General features: G+C 39.9%; 1 protein-coding gene across 1 annotated transcript in view; it reads left to right on the top strand.

Annotated features, from left to right (window-relative positions):
* LOC145356307 (SEC14-like protein 1) overlaps positions 1–21,079 on the top strand; it is a 47,868-nt gene that overhangs the window by 16,950 nt on the left and 9,839 nt on the right. Inside the window, exons 3-9 of the mRNA XM_080208896.1 lie at positions 5,247–5,396; positions 7,746–7,877; positions 9,488–9,616; positions 12,145–12,388; positions 12,759–12,868; positions 13,584–13,773; positions 16,269–16,357. Coding sequence (XP_080065022.1) covers positions 5,247–5,396; positions 7,746–7,877; positions 9,488–9,616; positions 12,145–12,388; positions 12,759–12,868; positions 13,584–13,773; positions 16,269–16,357 — 1,044 coding nt within the window. The remainder of the gene's footprint in view (positions 1–5,246; positions 5,397–7,745; positions 7,878–9,487; positions 9,617–12,144; positions 12,389–12,758; positions 12,869–13,583; positions 13,774–16,268; positions 16,358–21,079) is intronic.

The raw sequence follows: 21,079 nt of genomic DNA on the forward strand, positions 1-21,079 counted from the left end.
TTGCTCACTTATCCTTCATGACCTTAAAATTCTCATCTTTGTGTTTAATTCAACACCCACGTTCCAACCCTTTGTCGCTGTGTCAGCAGCCTTTCTTTCAGACTTCTAGGCCGTGCTGTGTACTTGTGTCAGTAAACTCTCCACCTCACAGTTTCTGTTTTTTAAGATCAATCTTAAAGCTCACCTGTTGTTCAAGTTTTTGGCACCCCACTTACTCTCTCCCACCTTTGGCTCGACGTTCCCTTTCTCTAAAATGCTTTGGAATGTTTATGAATACAACATTGTATACAAGCTTGCCTGATCTCTACCTCAGTTATGGATATTGTATGGATGTCATATTAGGAACATGTTCTTCCTCCTACTTCAGCAGAAGTAGTAATTAACAGCAGGATACTTGAGATTACTTATTTCTATATATAAGCACCAGGAACTAGAAAGTTTACTAAATGTTTAGCTGGTTCAACATAGTCATGGTGTGGGTCCCTCCTTATCTTGCCACCTTCCATACATACCATTGCTTCTAGTATATCTTCCTTTTTACATCAGCTGAGGATTACCCTCTGTTGTGACCGGCAGGGGTCTCGATTGTATCTCTCTCATTGTCCACTTCTGATGTCATGTTTACCCTTTTCTCTGGGTTTCTCTTGATTTCACATTCTACCCTGTTGGCTGGAACATTCAAGATTATCTCCACAGTTTCTAATGCTTACACTGTAATGCCACTACCAAGTACAATTTGCCATCCCCTCTTCTTTTAGTATCCCTCCATGGCCCAATTCTCAATCACTTGCTCCCCTTCCCACATAAACACAGGAGATCCAGAACTGTTCTACCTTCGTTCGTGTTACCCAGGGCCACAAATCACACCATCCAGGTCCTGCAGAGCTGTATTTGTACTTCTTTCAATTTAGTATACTGCATTTACTGCTCATAATGTGGGAGTTTGTTACACTTGGAAGACCAAATGCAGATTGGGGTATTGCTGTGCAGAACACCATCATTCAGTCCACAAGCAGGACTGGTCACAAGTCAGTGTAATTCTCCTCCTCGTTCCCACTTCCATCGCTCTGGCCTTTTATAATGTGAAGCTCAATGGAAACTGTAGATACAGTGCATAATCTTTAAGCACTTGGCTGTTTATAAACTCAACATTTGTTTTGTAATTTCAGATCATTACCAATGACCCCACATCTTCATTTATTGCATTTGCATCTTCCTTATACCCATCTTTTGTCCCTTATCACATTGCGATTTCCTTTTGCCTTCAATCAGATCCCTTTGGCCATTTAATTGCTCCTTCCTTCCACCCTATTACGCAACTCCCCTTCATTATTTCCCTCTTTTTCTTTCTCTGCCTCTGTACTTTATTAAAGCCTGTTACGTTTCTAATTTTATCCAGTTAATGGGGCCTGTAATCTCTATGAACCTCATACAATTCATTTTGACATTGTTTCCTGTGTGACCAGCTTGGTGCCATTTTGGAGTAGCATCCCACCCTCTAGTGCAATCTCCTGTTTCCTGACTCATCCTCCCACAGCTTCCCTCTCCTGGTCCTGCATTCCCATTCAGATCCAGACTGTCTGAAGCTGGAGTTAGTACTAGTCCTGGTGGTCAAAAGCCCTGAGCTGCAATTGCTTACAATCCAAACTGTGGAAGCTACTGTTTCGTCACTGTGCTTCACCTAACCCTTTGCTCCGAGCGAGAAATCCGGAGAGGAAGCAGCAAGCAAGGCAGCTTTTCAAAAAAGAAAGGCCTCAACTCAGAGGGTTGGAGAGGGGGTTAAGTTCGACATTGCCCTGCAGGACCAGAGAAACAAGAGGTTCAGGAAGGATGTTTAGTGCAGGCACTGCAGTTATGGAGAAAATTCTATATTTTAAAAGTTACTTTAATTACCACTGTAGGAATTTGGCAGTGGAAAATATTTCAACTTAGAGGCTGTGTATAATATTTAATATTTTTGGGGGTTTTTTGACAGGGAAGAGCCTGAACAATCATTGAAAGTGGTGATTTTCAGGAATGCAACCACAACTTTGTGAGAACTTACAGTTTTTCCAATGTTGTCTGTTTTTGTTTTAATTTCAGATTTCTAGCATCAGCAGTATTTTGCATTTGTTTGGTTTCCTCATAGCACTAAATGTCAATTTGTCATGGTTTCCAAATATTAGAAATGACTTGACGCAGGCTGACAGTAGTGGGATGTGAATATAGATCAGCTGTACTGAAGCACTCTATAGATATGTTGTTTCAGTAATTTATACATATTTTAATTTTATTGCTGTCTTCAAATAATTAAGCACTAGGGTCAGATACGTTGGCCAGGATTCTTCCAGTGTGCTGTGTTACTGCAATGGCGCAGCGAGCTGGGAAACATCAGTGGGGGACCTTCAGCCATACTCGTGACTGGCGTCCCGCTCGTCATGAGTCTACGAGGCTCTTTTTCCTGTGTAAACAACTCCGTGCTGGAAGTCAGTCGGGAAACAGGTGTGCTGATCCCCCACGGGTGGGGACTGAGGTTTCTTTTTCTTTCTCTCTCTCTCTCTCTCTCTCTCTCTGTCTCTCTGTTTTCCACCACCTCCCCCCCCCCAGGAGGTTGGGGGGCAAGGGTGTACCCCTAACACAGTGCCAAGGGGTAGGGCCAGAGTGGGCACGGCCTACTGGGAGGCAATCAGTTTGGTGGTAGTGGGGAACTGGCTGTCACTATGCAGTAGAGATAGGTGGGGGAGGGTGGAAGATCAGAGTGAGAGTGAGGAGGCCAGCAAAAGCAGGGGGGTGGTCAGGAAGGCCGCCGATGAGGGGTGGGGGTGGTGTAGATTGGGAAGGCTGGCGATTGAGGTGGGGGAGGCTGCCATTTGAGGAGAAGGGGGGCCTGGGAAGATATTGGGATGGTTGTTCTGGGAGGGTGGGGCACTACGCATACACTGATCTCCTCACTGACAGATTGGTACATGTGCAATGGCCCACATAGCACTATGCTGCCAGCATCTCCAATGGGATGAGACCCTGTCCCCTACTTTACGCATGATTCCCTCTGAGGCTGTCTGTGATGCACATAGTGTCGGAGATTCATTTAGGTAAGTACGCCCAAGAAACGGTCGGGAAAATCTCCCGTTTTCCCACTCACTGGGACCTTAGTAGTTTTGTAAGAATCCCAGTCACCGATTTTTTTTTTATTTGTTAGTGGCCTGGCCAAGATTTATCCTGCAATTACTATTGTTGTCTGTGGGAGTTTGCTGTGTGCATAATGACCGCATAACAGCGCTAGGGACCTGGGTTTGATTCCTGGCTTGGATCACTGTCTGCATGGAACCAGCACGATCTCCCCATGCCTGCATGGGTTTCCTTCAAGTGCTCCGGTTTTCTCCGACAACCTGAAAGACATGTTGGTTAGGTGCACTGGCAATGTTGAATTCTCCCTCAGTACCCGCACAGGTGTCAAAGTGTGGCGACCAGGGGATTTTCATAGTAACTTCATTACAGTGTTAACGTAAGCCTACTTGTGACACTAACAAGTAGACAAAACTAAAATCGGACAGGGGTGTCATGGCTGGACTTGCCAACGATTCTGTTAAATCAACTGATAATGCATTGCATTCTGAAGTATGCATTTTACTTTTAACAGTTTCATAGCTACGAGGTATGCATAACATTTTTTTATGTAGACAGATGCTGAAAAGTGTAGAATCCAGAATTGCTGGAACGTGCCTGATTGTGAATGCAGAATGAGCAAAGGATCACACCCTTCACTGTCTGTGAACAATCAGTGCTTTGGCTCATACATGAATAGAGTCACTAGGGAAGAAAGCAGAGATATGTGCAGCTGTGGAGTTGTACCCCAATTTTGACCTATTTTTTAAAAAAGTCTACATTTCAAATTAGTACATGTGTAATATAAGGCTCAGACAATGGAAGGAGTGTGCCAATGCAAGCAGAAGTTCCTGGGCCCCAACTGCTCAAAGGCCTGCAGATCAAGAATTGGTTTCTTTTTCTCTCTCTCTGTCGGCCTGCCTTGGGGCCCCCCCACCCGCTTTTGTTCGACAGAGGCTGACTGATTGACCCTCCCTCCCTCGCCGCCCTCTCAGTCATTCTTTGCAATTTTAGTTGAGTGCAGGAACTGAGCCACTTAAAGTGGAATGTGCAAAATCTTGATGGTGGCAGACTAAGTTGAGAAGGCTGCTAAAATAGTGTATGGGATCCTTACTTTTATTAATAGCAAGGCAGGTTTACTAAACTTTATAAAACATTATTTCTGCCCTAGATGGATGGCTGTGTTCACTGGCCATCATTTTGGGATAGATGTTAAGGTCTTGAGAAGGTGCAGAGGAGATTTAATCAAATGTTGCCAGTGATGATTAACTTTTGTGGAGAGACTGGGAAGCTGACTGTGTTCTCTTGGAAGCAGAGGAAGTTAAGAGGAGATTCGAGAGAGGTGTTCAATATCATGAATAGCTTTGACAGGATAAATAGGGAGAAAATGTTTCTGGTGTCAGGCTCAGTGACAAGAATTCACAAATTTAAGGTGATTGTCAAAGAAAAGCCAGGTGACATGAAGAAACATTCTTTCACATACCAGGTTGCTGTGATCTGTGATGCACTGTGGTAGCTGCAACATTCAAAAGCAAATTGAATAAATACTTTAAAAGAAAAGAAAAATCAAGTACAGGATTGTCGTGGAAGAGCTGAGTATGCGGTTAATTAGATAGCTATGAGAAACAGCTAGCACGGGCGTGAGCGTGAATGACCAAACAGCCTTGCTGTATGCTATATTGTTCTATGATTGTGTTTAATCGATGACCTGTACTATAGTCTCAATGGGGCTAGTAATGAGGTAAATTCCTTTTCCTCAACTGAAAGTGGGTGTATTTGTTCAGTTGTATTTATTTATTCTGTATGCTTAACAAGAAGACTAAGATAAAGAGCCATGGCCCATAATAAGGTAAAAGATGAAGTCAATCAACATGTCAGCATTAGGTGACTTCATGCTTGGTTTTTCAAAACTACTACATTTTGCAAGTTTTATCACTTTTTTAAGCCACCCCCTTGGGTTTTTCAGAAACATTCCTTATTTCAGATCTGTAACCAACTGAAGAACTGACAGACATTTAAATGAAAAGTTAGATTCTAACAGAAGTGCAGTTGGTTTGCAGAAGTACTTGCTGGAGATTGCAGGGAATTTCCTCATGTAATATAAAAAATTGAATACCTGTACTGAGTGAAAAACGTATTTGCATAATTGTCTATTTCCATAGGCTTATGAAAGACGATTCCCAACATGCTCCTTAATCCCCATGTTTGTTGGAAGTGACATTACCAGTGAATACAAGAGCGAGGATGAGGCGGTTCATGTTTTAGAAAGGCGGTGCAAACTGGATGTTGATGCCCCAAGACTACTGAAAAAGGTAAGGCAGAAACTGGAATCAGTTTGTGAATGTCAATGTTTGTGCATGTCAGTGATCATTTATAACAAGTGAGTTCAATTAAATAATTCTGGAACTCTGTTCTCCCTGGAAAGAGTAATTCTTGTGCAGAGCAGAAAGGCATAGAATAACAACTTAAATAGATTAAGATATCTGTAATTGAAGTCTGTTTAAACATTAATTTATTATTTATTGGTCACAAAGTAAAGCTTACTAATTAACACTGCAATGAAGTTACTGTGAAAGTTCCCCTAGTTGCCACATTCCAGCATCTGTTCGGGTCAATGCACCTAACCAGCACATTTCAGACTGTGGAAGGAAACTGGAGCACCCGGAGGAAATCCACGCAGAGGGAGAACGTGCAAACTCTACACAGATGGTGACTCAATCCGGGATTCCAATCCAGGTCCTTGGCGCTGTGAGGCAGTCGTGCTAACCACTGTGCCACTGTGACAGAATATTTTTGTAACTTTAAATGTATTTTTGTTCATTTTTTTTGCTTTGCTTTGCTATTAATGCTGTGAATGTTCTACTTTTTTTTATTTAATGCATATTACATTACTGTTAGTTTTGTCTCGACTTCTTACTACAATTAAGCAAGAACATTGACTTTTTAAGCCCCTGCTCTCAGGCATATGCAAAGCCAGCTGACTGACCTAAGGATAGTACAAATGATTTGTAAACACCACCATCTGCTGGCAGACAATAGTATTACAGTTATGAGCAAATCAAAATCCAACGAATTAGTTGTCCAAATGCTTCTAGCAACTGGAATTGGTTTCCTTCGGGTGCTTCAGTTTCATCTCGCAGTCCAAAGATGTGTAAGTTAAGTGGATTGGCCATGGTGATTGTGTGGATTTATGGGCATAGAGCGTGGAAGAGGGCCTAGGTAAGACACTCTCTGAGACATAGTGCAGACATGATGGCCAAATGGCCTCCTTCCATACTGTAGGGATTCAATGATTCTACGATTGCTTGAACCATTGCTCAGTTAACTGATATGTCCTGGATATGTATTTCTGTCCCCTCTTCCTTTTACAGGAAAGATTCAGCCAGTTTGACTGGAAGGAAGGACTATCACAGACTTCGTCTCACTGTCAAATCACTTTAGCACCATAGTGAGAAATCAGGGAGTTTGGGGAGGAGGTTGCAATAGTCATGATTTGCTTCCTTAATATCTTAAGTGTTAGACTATGACAGAAAAGAGCCCCAGTTGATATATAACAAGCAAAAGTTATAATTACCATAAACTGCTTATCCCATTACATTCCAAATCTTGTGCACAGGTTTTACCTCCTGTCACAGTGCCATTTAGGGGTTTGTATTTTACGGCTGTAATAATGCTATAGGAAGGCATGCTTGAACCCTTTTGTGCACTGGAAACATTCTAAAGACTCAGATGATGCCAAATCAAGTACGTAAAGGATGTTGAAAACTAGCTATACAATGCTCTTCACCCTTTTGCATTAGAAAAATAATGGACTGATAGAATTATTTAAAATTATGAAAGGATTAGGTAGAGGTGGGGTGAGAAAAGTCATCTTATTTCTCTGATGAGTCGAGACAAGGAGCTTTAAATACAAAATTAAATGCGAGAGATTTAAAAGGAAGGGCTGGAAAAACCTCTTTGCCCAGAGAGGTATGAGGACATGGAATTCATTTTGAGTTGATGATTAGAGACAGCTACTTCTAAGAATGGGCTAAGTAATGATAAACTAGTATGGAAGGTAAATGCCAAAGCAGTCTGGGTCAAACTGACTGTTTTTATATCAAAACTTCAATGTATCTGCTGGGCAGCAATAGATCTCGTAAAGATTCTTAACCGAGTGTTAATTGTGTACGTTCTATCCCAATCTCAAATTCCATAAGACTTGTTTTGGTTTTGCCTAAAGTTGAAAATGATATCCTGCCATCAGACATTGGATTGTTTTCTAACAAATCACGTTTACTTGGTCTCTCATGGGAAAGTTGCATTAAACTTGTACTGCAAAAGAGCACATAGCATTGATCTTGTGAAATGTTTCTGCTTAGTTGATTGCATTTACAGATTGATGCATACTACTTTCAAGTGGTGTTTTGAACATTTTCTGTGTCTGCTCTTGACCCTGAAGTTATTTAAGTGTTGTTCATACTGTTATTTTTGTTTGAAATACCTGGAGGACCAAATAAACAGCATGCACAACTGCTTTCTTTATGAATACAGTTATCCAAGATAGTTTTATTAATGAGCTGCGTGACTTGTGATATATTGATTGCTATCACCATGAGGCATTTGCTGCCACAATTATGCTTCAGGATAATACAAATTCACCTGTCATAAATGTTATCCAGATTGCAGGTGTTGATTACATCTACTTCATTCAGAAGAACTCCTTGAACAGGCGGGAGAGAACATTGAAGATCGAAGCCCACAATGAAACCTTTGCTAACAGAGTTGTCATCAATGAATTCTGTTGTTACACAGTACGTTATCAATTACAAAAATTTTAAATCTAATTAACTTAAAAGTAAACTCTGAAGCCAAAAGAAATTCAGACAATAGAGGAATTCAGAACAAAAGCGAGGTTTTCATAGCTGAAGAACTTGTAAAGCCGTGCAAAAGCGGTCTGATGAATGTTTATTTTGTCTCATCAGTTCTATTATCCTTTAGACTCAGTCCAATTTTTGATATTTAAATTTAAATTATAGTTGTGCCGCCTCGCAAATACATATATGCTTTATATGAATTGCAGAGCTCTTTCACTTATGGTACAGAATGCATAATGGATAAGTTGCAAACAAATGCTTCTGCACAGTTCAGTGGCTGCTCATTCATTATCCATTCTGAAGAGCGTTACAGGAAATAAAAGCAAATACTGCTAACCTCTGCAAATTGAATTGTAATGGGGGGTGGGGGGGAAGGAAGTCAGCAGATTAAAAGGATCAAAAAGTGAAAATTTACGGATTTGAAATATGCTTAAGAATGAAACTTTTCTTTCAAAGATTTGTCCTTTTCACCAGTACACCAATAATCTGTAACATAGCAGGTAAATTGGCTTTTTAATTATCAATATCCTGTAATATTAAATGTTAATCCCCTCTATAACTTGTATTTAGTATGTTTATGTATGGTCTTGTAGATGTAATTAAATTGTGAAAGTTTAGCACTAAACTTGACCTTTTAGCTGCTGATGCTCCCAGCGAATGAAACTGTTTCACTCCTACCAGTTTTAACTTTTCAATTCAAACCGTGAAGTTGAAGCAATATTAATATTGTAGTAAAAATGCAGCTCTATGAAGAATTGCTTGTATTACTGTGTTAATGCATACCTGACTGAAGTATACAATTTCCATAGATTGAATTTAACAAAATGTCAAAACTTAACGTTTCGTATTTGCGGCTTTTCTGTTGTCTTGCCTATCTGTTTGCCTATTTTAACTTCATTTGCTGACTCTACAAGGGCTAGGAGAGACAGATATAAGGTTTTTGGCAAGAGGTGCAGTGAGAATTTGAGAAGAACCTTTATATAATACAACTGGTGATGACCTAAAACCTGCTGCCTACTAGGTTAACTCATCTGATGAAGGAGCAGCGCTCCAAAAGCTTGTGCTACCAAATAAACCTGTTGGACTTTAATCTGGTGTTGTGAGACTTCTTACTAGCAAAGATGATCAACAATTTCGAAAGGAAATTCAATTAACACTTGCGAGATATACATTTTTGGGGCTACAGGGATAGAACTTTAGAATGATGCTAACTGGATTGAGAACTGACATGGATTTGATGGGCCAAATTACCACCTCCTGCTCCGTAATGACTCTTGATTCTGACTTCTCACTTCCTATCATTGATTTTATTGTTCTTCAACTCTCAAATTCTAAGAAGTAAAATTACCAAAGGAACCATCAATAATCAAAGAACTCTAGCATTGTTCAACATTTCAGTTATGCTTGGAAATATTAAATCATAACTGCAGGATTGTGCTTTATGAAAGATTGGTTCAAAAAAAGAAAGGAAGTCAACTAATGTTGCGACCATTATTTAGAACTGTTAAAAATGAGAACTCGGCCTGATTTTTCTTATGTGCCTCAAGGTTCACCAAGAAAATGAAGATTGGACGTGCTTTGAGCAGTCAGCAAGTCTTGATATCAAGTCCTTTTTTGGATTTGAAAGCACTGTTGAAAAAATAGCAATGAAGCAGTACGCCAGCAGCATCAAAAAGGTATGTGAACAATAGGACATTTTAGTTTTCACTGCAGATACTTCAGACAGGCTAGCTCTTGTGTTTCTAACAAAGGTACAGTACTTCCAATCAATAAACATAAAACGAATGTTCATAAGGCAAGAGCCACCTGATCATGTTGAAAATACCTGAAAGCAGGAATATTTATTGTGGATAAGGTTTTATGGTAATTTACGACAAGGTTCAGTAAAATCTGTCAGGCTGCTTATATTGCAAATGTTGCTGATAATTTAAAAATCAGCTCGAATGCAAGTATGGTGGATGGTTTCTAATTGCCCACATTAGTCCTTATTTTGATTTGCTTTTAATCTTGGTGTTTTATTGTGGAGTTAGGTGTCTAAATCCTTTCCATTATAACTACTTTTTATGTAGAAGCTTGTAATGTTCCTCTTCACATGCCAGTCACCTGCAACAATTTGTGTAACCAGTACTTCATGAATTGCCACCAAAAGGTGAAAAGTTTCCTGCTGAGATTTCCTAATCTCTGCAATCAGAAGTCTCTTGGCTTCTGCTCAGTTATTTTCTAGAACTATTAACAAGTGACCAACTTGTTCCTGTTGATAAATTCTCTTTCTGACCATATATCATTCCTTGACTATCTATCTCAAAGTCAGTGAAACTAATTGTCTTTCACCATTATGGATGCTGTTGACATCCATGTTGAAGTTAAAGGAATGGGGATAATGCAGGCTGGCGGTGTTTAGGCAGAAGATCCACCATGATCTTATTGACTGTTAGAGCAAGCTTAAAGGGCCAAATAGTCTACCCATGCTACTATTTCTTGTACTCTTAGGGTGAGCATGTCTCTAAAATAATTATACAGAAAGGTTCTGTTGAAGGACTGAATTTTTAATCGTATTTTCACTGTTATAACCAGAGGAGGAAGGGTCATATTGCATCCTGCTCTTTTATTTCCCTGTTTGACCATAAGTTTTTTGTTTGGAAAAGGGTTCACTTGCCAATTTAGAATCTTAGAATCCCTACAGTGCAGAAGGCAGCCATTCAGCCCATCAAGACATCATTGCTAACAATCCCACCCAGGCCGAATGACCTAACTCCACATATTTACCCTGCTAATCCTCTGACACTAAGGGTCAATTTAGTATGGCCATTCAACCTAACCCGCATACCTTTGGACTGTGGGTGGAAACTGGAGCATGCGGACCCTAGTGCTCAGGCGAGACTCACAAAATCCCAGCCGAGGCCAACAGAGAATTCTGTTCTTTGAGCCTCGACTGTCCAAATTCCATGACAGGCGTGCTGGTAAAATTCCAGTATGGGAGAATGTGCAAACTCCATACAGACAGTTAACTCAAGGCTGGAATCAAATCCAGGTCCCTGGCACTGTGAGGCAGCAGTGCTAGCCACTGTGCCATCGTGCCACCTGAAATTTAGTGAGTACTGTTTACACCTGATCATTAGAGAACTAATTGGGCAGGGGTTTTTGAGTTTAACAAAGTAAAATATTAAAATGCATTCCAACTTTTGTGCACATGCATTCACACATACACAAACACACAGTGGGCAAAGATAGGTTGACCAAATTAGAGTCCAAAAAATTGAAATAGAATGTTTAGTCTGTAGTTTGAGTCACTTTTCCTTCAGTGGTTCCAATTTAAAGTTTTGGATGGCTGATTTAATTGTTCTTCTGGAGACTGTTATGCTGAACTGAGTTTCTTTTAAGAAGTCTCTATTTGCATCCTTGATGGTTGCAGTCAGCAAATTGAGTTCAGAGTTTGCCAGCTGGATTGGAGAGAGAGAGAGGAGGAGGAGGTAGAAGGGGACATCTTTTCACGTCTTTTCTCTCAGCTGCTTATCCTTGGTTCTGCTGAGAAAAGTTGTGCTGAAACATAATGGCTTGGTTTGTCATGTGACCATCCTTCTCCAACCATTAGGGGGAATCCAAATAAGGTCATTACCACGTATTCCAAGGCTAACTTGATTTGCTCATGTATGGAAAGCTGCCTTAGGCAGAGTCCTATTTTGTAAGTGATTAGACTTAATGGCCAGGCTGTGACAGTTGAATACCTCAGGTGATTGCCACAGATGCTTTGCTAATGGGACAGGAGATGCGCGTCCTTCAAGCGCTCCTGAAGTCATTGTCTTTGGGGTTTACAGATATATCGTCTCCATACCAATAGTTTGGAATTTGGAATGTGTAGTAATACAAATTGGGGTAATCATCTTTGACCAAGAGTTCAAGTCATCTTTACTTTGTGTCTTTGGAAAAATTTGTTTTTAAAAGTTCAATTCAAGTTTTCAGCCGGTGAATTAAAACCATTATTTGGCAGAAATGACATCTTCATGACGTAACGAATGAAATAGCAGAGAAAATACTAGTATCAAAAAGTGATTAATAATCAGTAATAACTTCTGTTATTACTACTACACTAAGTTCCCTTCTGCCTGACTTAAATTCCACCATGCATAAGTGTTTAATTGTTGGGAATTTGTACGTTATGTTTCAGTATTTCAATTGCTGTGAGCTACATTTTTTTTTCTGACAGGGGAAAGAAATAATTGAATATTATCTAAAACAATTAGAGGAAGAGGGAATTACCCATGTACCACGATGGACACCAGTGGCCACCACTAACGTAGAAAAGGCAATCCCTGTTCCGAAGCTGACTTCATCTCCAGCAGTGGCTATTCCTGGCCGTGGAGATGCTGTTGTAAAGGAAGAACATGTCAACAAGGACTTGACTGCCAGTTCCAATAATTCACCTGATTCTCTTTCAGGAACACCAGATGGTAAATGTTTTAGAGCATTCATTTTCTCAACTGCAGAACTGCATCTTTTTTTTATGTTTATAGAATCATTGCACAGTCTGAAAGTATGTTATGCACATGCGGCTCTGGAATAAGATACAGTGATATATTTGACTATAAATATTTAAGGGCTGAATTGAGAAATGCACATAATATTTCATTATAGTGTCCTTGAAATAAATATGTTTGTTAATATGTTGGATCTAAAAAGGCTGGTGCAAAGTATAAAAATAGATTGCTTTCATTTATCTCAAATACATATTAACATTATGTTAACTGTTCTGGAGTTTCAGGTGAAAGAGGATAAAATCCTTCAAATTGTGTATAATTTTGAACTTTTATTGTGTTTTAGATAAACTAGATGCTGATTACATTGAGCGTTATTTGGGTGACTTGACGCCACTGCAGGAGAGCTGTCTCATTCGGCTTCGATCGCGACTCCAGGAAGCACATAAAGGCAAGGTAAGGGTACAACAACAGTGATGATCAGCTGCAACAGCAAGGCAAGGCTGCAAATTACTTTGCCTCATCTTGTTGATTGCTTGATAAATATTGACCAGCACACTAGGGTAACTCCCCGACTCTCCTTCAAAATAGTATCATTCAATCTTTATTTTCTTCTCAGAGGGCAGACAGAACCTTGGTTTAAGTCTCATCTAAAGATGGTACCTCTGACTGGGTAGTACACCCTCATTACTGCACTGTAGTATCAGCCTTGACACTTTGCTCAAGTCCTGTAGTGAGACTTGAGCCTACCACCTCTGGCTCAGTGGGGAATGTGCTGCTAATGAGTCATGGCTGACACACTGAAGATATTACAGAGAAAAGATTCATGTGAGTGGTTCCAGAGATGAGGAACTTTGGCTACATAGTTTGGAAAAATTGGCGCTGTTTTCCTTGGAGAAGACAAGGTTGAGGGGGGATTTGATGGAGATGTTCAAAATCAAGGGGTCTGGACAGAGTACATGGGTAAATCCTTCCCATTAGTGGATGGATCCTCAGCAAGAGCATGCAAATTTAAGGTAATTGACAAAATAAACATTGGTGACGTGTTCAAGGGAATGGCAGTTACAATTTTTCAAACGGTTGCACAAAGTAGAATTTCAATATGTTTGCATTCCAACAATAGAAAAATTACTGGCTTCTTCCGCTTAGATAAATTTAATTGTTTTTACAGATCCCGAAAGATGAGCATATCCTGCGGTTCTTAAGAGCACGCGACTTCAATATAGATAAAGCAAGAGAGCTTCTATGCCAGTCTTTGACATGGCGCAAACAGCACAAAGTAGACTACCTACTGGAAACTTGGACACCACCTCAAGTGCTGCATGATTATTATACAGGAGGCTGGCATCATCATGACAAAGGTAAGCTGCATGTGACCTTGTATACATGACCATCACACTGTTGATGAGTGCATTTTCTAAATGTTATTTTCTTAAACAGAACTAAATTCTTAATATCCAGTAGTCTTAATGGCACAAATTGCATTACATTTCATAATCAGATATGTAGTTAAGGGCATAAGTAGTTGAAGTACTGCTTTTGAGTGACTAGATGCAGCCCAGAGACATTGTTGAAATTTTCTCTGCAGATCCAAAGTAAGATTTGTTTGGGCAGCTCATTGGTTACCGGTCAAAAAACTTGTGCAATTGATAACCAAGTCGACTTTGAACTTCAGTTATAAGTTTATAGGGATTAAGAGCAATATATTTGTGCAAGAAGTATCATTTTCTGGGTTCAGTTTACGTATTGAATTTCTGCAAGGGTTTCCTGCTTGGTCCACCTTAACTTTGGCAAAAGAAACTTGGAAATTGTGGAACACTATGCAACTGTTACATTAGTTAATCAGGTTGTTATTGCTTTTGCGCTGAAGTTATGGGGGGATAAATGGATCACTGGTGGGGATAAATGGGTTATTAGTAGCAGTGTATTGGATGTTCTAAAATTAGGGAGTAAGGATGTGAATGCTGTGTTTAAGCTAGACTGTTTTAACTGATATGGCAATGCTTTGTTCCAGCATTGGCTGGAAAAATTGGAGAAGTGTTCTAGCTGGAGTATTTCCAGCTTTCACAAGATGATCTATTCCTTCTTTCTCCACTGTCTTACTTTTTTTTCCCACCTGTTTTAATTATGACATTTCAATGTATTTGAAGCTAGATAGTAATTACACAAATAATACATCTGAGAGCAAAATTACTGATAACAGTAATTATATAGGTGTTATATATAAAGCTTGAGTATTTGTATTAACTGTTATAACAGTAGACGTGCTTAGGTTCCCAATTGCGTATACTCAAGTGTCAGACTATCTGTTCACATTTGCCTGCCTGTGCTTCTGGATTAGTCATTCTTTGTTGGATGGATTCATGAACTGAGGTGTGCACTCAAATTGTAGAAAAATATCTGAATTTCCTTTTCTTTAATTGTACTTTTGTGAATCAGTTGTACAATAGCATTGGTACAATTTCTGGAGAGCTTTTAAGCTGGAGAATCAGATAAAGTACTATTTGAACTACAAAGGGCAGGAGTAAAGTTTTTTTATGCATAAATAAACATCGAATGATGACATTCAGTTTGTACATTTAAAGTGGCTAAGCAAATATTTCCATTTCACGGATGTTTAATATTGTATAAAAGCAAAGTATCTGACTATCTAAACTAGTGTGAAATAGCTAGTTTTATGGAAGGAACAATTTGTTTGACAAATTTGCTGTTATCTTTAAGAACAGCAACTTGTATTCTTATTGTGCCATTAATAGATACATAGAAACTAGAAGCAGGAGTAGGCCAATTGACCCTTGAGCCTGCTTCACCATTCATTTTGATCATGGCTGATCATCGAATTCAACATCCTGTTTCCACCCCCCACCCCGGCTTCCTCCCGTATCCCTTGATCCCTTAGCCTCAAAAGCTATATCTAATTTCTCCTTGAAATCACACAATGTTTTGGCCTCAACTACTTTCTGTGGTAGTGAATTCCACACATTCACCACTCTCTGGGTGAAGAAATTTCTTCTCACCTCAATTTTAAATGGTTTACCCCTTATCCTCAAACTACGACATTAGTTCTGGACTGCCCCACCCCATTAGGATCATTCTTTCTGAATCTACCCTGTCTCTAACCCTGTTAAAATTCTCTAAGTTTCTATGAGATCCCCTCTCAGTCGTCTAAACTCCAGTGAATGTAATCCTGACCGACTTAATCTCTCCTCATTATAACAGATCTGCTATCCCAGGAGTCAACCTGGTAAACCTTTGCTGTACTTTCTCCGTAGCACGGACATCCTTCCTCAAGTATGGACACCAAATCTGCACACAATATTCCAGATGTGGCCTCCCACACCCTATATAACTGCAGCCAAACATCCCTATCTCTCTACTCTAATGTAATAAAACATCCCAACACATTTCACAGGAGCGTTGTAATAATTTGGTACTGAGCCACAAAAAATATTAGGGAGATGGCCAAAAGCTTGGTTAAAAAGATAGGTTTGAAAGAGTGGTAAAGAGGCAGGGAGGTTTAGGGGGAAAATTTCAGATCCTTCTTAGCAGCTGAAGGCATAGTCATCAGCAACAAAGCAATTAAAATCAGGAATGCTCAAGAGGGCAGAGTATTAGAGGAACAGAGATCTTGGAGATTTATGGGGTTAGAGGAGATTACAGAGGTGGGGAGGTCGTGGCCATGAAGGAATTTGAAAACTTAATTACAGTGTGATTGCTGAGTATCTGAATTGGATGCTCTGAGGACTAGAGTGCATAAGCCTCTTTAAGAAGACTAATTTCTAGTTCAGTGTTTTGCATGCTATAGTCTTGGAATTTTTAGTACATTTCACAATGTAAATTCTTTTTTTTCATGCAGATGGGAGACCTCTATACATCTTAAGAGTTGGGCAAATGGATACCAAAGGTCTTGTCAGAGCGCTTGGAGAGGAAGCACTGCTGCGACACGTAAGTCTATTTTAATAGTATTTTTAAAATTAAATTAACTTACTATATGTTTCTAGGATGATCACCGCTGAATTCTTGGAACTCTAGAGTCAGCATAACTACTATAAGAGGTACTTCTAGTTAATAATTAACATGGCATTTATATTTCAAGTGATTTCTTTATGCAGTAATTATCCAATAAGTAGAATTCAGTTGCTAGTTTTGCATTAGCAATTTCTGGCCATTACGAGCAGGGTTGAGACTGATCAAACTGCTATCAGTTTGGGGATGATTTTATTCTTTTAATCTAGATTGGAATCAAATTTGGATGCCAAAGATGCAAGTTGTTAGTTAATCCACAACTCTTTCCCATCTTAAAATTAATAGTTTGTCTTTATCCAAATAGGAACAGTAAATATGCGTGAAATATCAATTAACTCAACAGTTATATGAAGGACAATTCAGAATAACTCACTTGAGTTGAGTGATTCCAGAATCATATCGCTAAAAACTTGTATCCCTAGTGGAGACAAAACAAATCCTAGTAGTTCCAGATCTGTATACTTTGAAATAATCCAACATGTCTATCTTATAGGTTGATTAGACTTGTTTCAGGTACCAGTCTGCATTTAAAAAAAACAAAGATTACTTCAAAGGTTTGTGTTACATGCATTTGTGAATAGCAGCGACTTAGTGAGGCTTTTGTCTGGTTCCAAAGATTTCAAATGTGCATAATCTCAGGAAACTATAAAGTGCATGATGAAATGACACCATCAGAGCTGACGAATGAAACACTGGGCTAATAGTTGTTTTGTGTATGTATTTTTTCCTATTATTTTCAATTTTCTTCCACGGGAGTGATGACATTGAATGGTTGCAGTTAATGACTTGGTGGACACTGACACTTGAGAAATTCAGCCAACGCAATTCATCTTATCAGAAACCAAACCAACACAGGAAATTTTCTGTTGATCGTTGCAGTTAGACTGCCAGAGAGAAATAATGCATCTTTCAAAATCAGCCCTCACTCAGTCAGTACATTGCGAAAAGCTTCAGTTTTCCCCTGAGATCTTATTTCATAACTGACAGGGATCAAATGCATGTCCCTGCTCTATTCCATTGGGGTAGTTGTTTTATTTGAACAACTTCTTGCAGTTGTTGTAGCCACAACTGCTATTATGATAGAATGTCTAAGATGGTATTTTCTGCACACAGGAGGATCTTTTGTTTCTTTATTTAAAGTAATTGTCTTTTTAAAATAACAAACTTGCACCCATAATACTCTAATTGTGAATTTTTTTAAGAAAGGCAAGAGAGTTATACTTGAAAATTTAGCATCAGTTGTAAGGCAGTTACTAAAATCAGTTAGAGACAGAGTGACTGGCATTTGGACGAGTTTTAGCTGATCGGAGAGAGCTAGCATGGAGTAAATACTAAGTCATGTTTAACAAACATAGTTGAATTTTTTGAGGAGGTAGCTAACATGGTAGATAAAGGAATTGCTCTGAAGATTCTTGTTATTGACTTACGAAAATAATTTGACAAGGTTTCACATAATAAGAATGAGATCATATGGAATGAAGCAATCTATGGGCCTGGATAGGAAATTAGTTAGAACACTTAAGAACATAAGAAATCGAAGCAGGAGTAGGCCATCTAGCCCTTCGAGCCTGCCCCACCATTCAGTAAGATCATGGCTGATCTGAAGTGGCTCAGTTCCACTTTCCCGCTTTCTCCCCATAACCCTTAATTCCCTTGCCTACCAAAAGCCTATCCACCCGTGTCTTAAATATATTTAGCGAGGTAGCCTCTGCCACATCAACGGGCAGAGAATTCCAGAGATTCACCACCTTTTGAGTGAAGAAGTTCCTCCTCAACTCCATTCTAAACTGCAGCCCCCCCCCCCCCCCCCCCCCCCGCCCATCTTGAGGCTGTGCCCTCTAGTCCTGCTATCCTTTCTGAGCGGGAAGAATCTCTCTACCTCTACCCTATCCATCCCCTTCATTATCTTATACGTCTCTATAAGATCCCCCCTCATCCTTCTAAATTCCAACAAGTACAAACCCAGTCTATTAAGCCTCTCTTCATATTCAACCCCCTCATCTCCAGTATCAGCCTAGTGAACCTCCTCTGCACTCCCTCCAAGGCCAAAATATCCTTGCGCAAGTGCAGCGACCAAAACTGCACGCAGTACTCCAGCTGCGGCCTCACCAGTGCCCTGTACAGTTGCAGCAAGACCTCCCTACTTTTATATTCAATCCCCCTCGCTATAAAGGCCAGCATCCCATTTGCCTTCCTGATCACCTGCAGGCTGGGTTTTTGCGACTCATGCACAAGGACCCCCAGGTCCATCTGCACCGTAGCATGCTGCAGCTTTTTGCCCTTAAAATAGTAGTCCCTCCTACTATTATTCCTGCCAAAGTGGATAACCTCACACTTGCTAACATTGTACTCCATCTGCCAAGGTCCTCGCCCACTCGCTTAGCCTATCTAGATCCCTCTGCAGACTTTCCACACCCTCCGCACAATTTGCTTTTCCACTTTGTGTCATCAGCAAATTTCGACACCCTATACTCAGCCCCCTCCTCCAAATCATCTATATAAATGGTAAATAGCTGAGGCCCCAGCACCGATCCCTGGGGCACTCCACTAGTCACCAACCGCCAATCCGAATGGCACCCATTGATACAGTTTGAATGCATACCCGTTATTCAACTTAGGGTTGAATTACGGGTATACATTCAAACTGACAAGATGTGACTAGTGATATCCCACAAGTATATGTGCTCGGGCCTCAGCAGTTCATTATGTATGTGTGACTGGATGAAAAAATAGAGAGCACTATATCAATGTTTGCTGATCACACCAACTTATGAGGCAAGATAGTTGGAGGTGGAAAGTTGCAAGGGGGCGTTTATAGATCGAGTGGACACAAATTGGCCCAAGGGAATTCAATGTTGGAGAATTGTGATGCTATCCATAATGGATCTAAGAATGATGGGTCAAAATATTTCCTCAATGGTGAAGCGCTAGGAACTGTGGATGAGCAGAGATTTTGGATCCAAATGCAGTAATCCATAAAAAAACTAATGGGACATTAGCTTTAACTTCAGGAGGGCTACAAATATTACAGTAACTTGCATTTATATGATGCTTTTAATAAAACACCTCAATGACAAGATTTGATACTGGGCTACATAAAGATATTAGGCCAGATCAAAAGTTTGATGAAAAAGATAAATTAAAAAGAAGTAGGGTGATTTAGGTAATTGGTGAGCTTAGAGCCGAGGCACCAGTTCTGGGGTGATTCAAATTGGGAATGCTGAAGAGGCAATAATTAGAGGAACACAGAGAGCTGGGGTTATAGAACTAGAAATTTCAAATCGCTCCCCATCTTTGATTTTTTTTTGATGTTGAGATTTTGTTTCACTTGGAATCAGAGGACACAACAATGAGCAGGACTTGCTGTGAGTTACAGCATGAGTAGGGAAGTTTAAAAACTCTCAAATTTGCAGAGAATAGAATGTAGGAGGCCAGCCAGGAGTATGTTGTAATAATCAAGTCTAAAGGTAATGAAGACATGAATGCGGGTTGCTGCGGCAGTGTGGAGTTGGCTGAAGTTATGGAGATGGAAATAGGCATTCTTGGTGATTTGGTGGAAAGCTTATCTTGGGGGTAAATTTAGTACCAAGATTGCAGAAAAGTCTGGTTCATATTGGGAGAGCATTGGGAGTTAGTAGTATGAGATGGATTCTGTGTTGGGGACAGAAGATGTTAGCATGAGTTTGGGAGGTGACAACATGCTCGAGGACTTTGAAGAGGAGAGAAAGTTTGAGGAGATGCAGTAGTTTCCAAAGACGGGTCACAAGTTGATGGAATTGATTTTTGAGTAGTTTCTTAGATATTATGATGGGTACTTGAGGGGAGAGAACTATCAACATCAACTATTTTGTGAGCCAGAAAGGGGATTGAATGGGCAATAATTTATTTAAAATAAGTTCTAGTGAGTAAGAAGTGGATCTTATCAACAAGGTGAGCTCAGACGGGACATAATGAGAGAGAGGAGTGAAACTAGAGAAAGACGCAAATTCAGGGTTAGGCCTGCGGGTAACTGTAGAGAAAGATCAGCTGGTGGGCTAGAGAAAGGTGAATTGCTGAGGCCCGAGCACATATACCTGTGGAATAGCAACTGAATGGATGGTCTCAACCTTTCAACAAAAGTTCATGAACTCCTTGCACTTGTTGGGGGTGAGGATGGAGGAAACATGAAAAGATGTTGGGTTATGGCTTTTCTTGGATCTTTGTATAGTGATCGGTTTAGTGATGCAGATGATTTCCCAGTGTCTTAAATGATGAGCAAAATTAAACCAGTTGTGCACCAAAGATATTAAAATTTGTGTCCCTTTGCACTTCAGTATGGAGAAGGAAGGTATGTAAGGGGATCTATTAGAATGGAAACTAAGTTTTAATGGGGACAAGGGCATTAAATGTGATGGGGTGGCTATGATTTAACAAAACAATAGCTGCTGTGAAATCATGATGAATTGAAGGTAAAGAATAATGATTGGGTATCTGAGTGCATTGGGAACTTGAGTCCATGGTAAGTGACTTAAGGGAGACTTTTCGAAAGACATACGTAGAAAGAAGTGGGCGTGGGAGGGGAAAGGAAATGTGGATATAGAACAATACAAGGAAATGATCAGTGATTGCCTTAACAGTGATAGTAATGATAGGGGCAGTGAG

Source organism: Carcharhinus amblyrhynchos, chromosome 21, assembly GCF_965287045.1.
Source record: "Carcharhinus amblyrhynchos chromosome 21, sCarAmb.v2.hapA, whole genome shotgun sequence".
Classification (NCBI taxonomy): domain Eukaryota; kingdom Metazoa; phylum Chordata; class Chondrichthyes; order Carcharhiniformes; family Carcharhinidae; genus Carcharhinus; species Carcharhinus amblyrhynchos.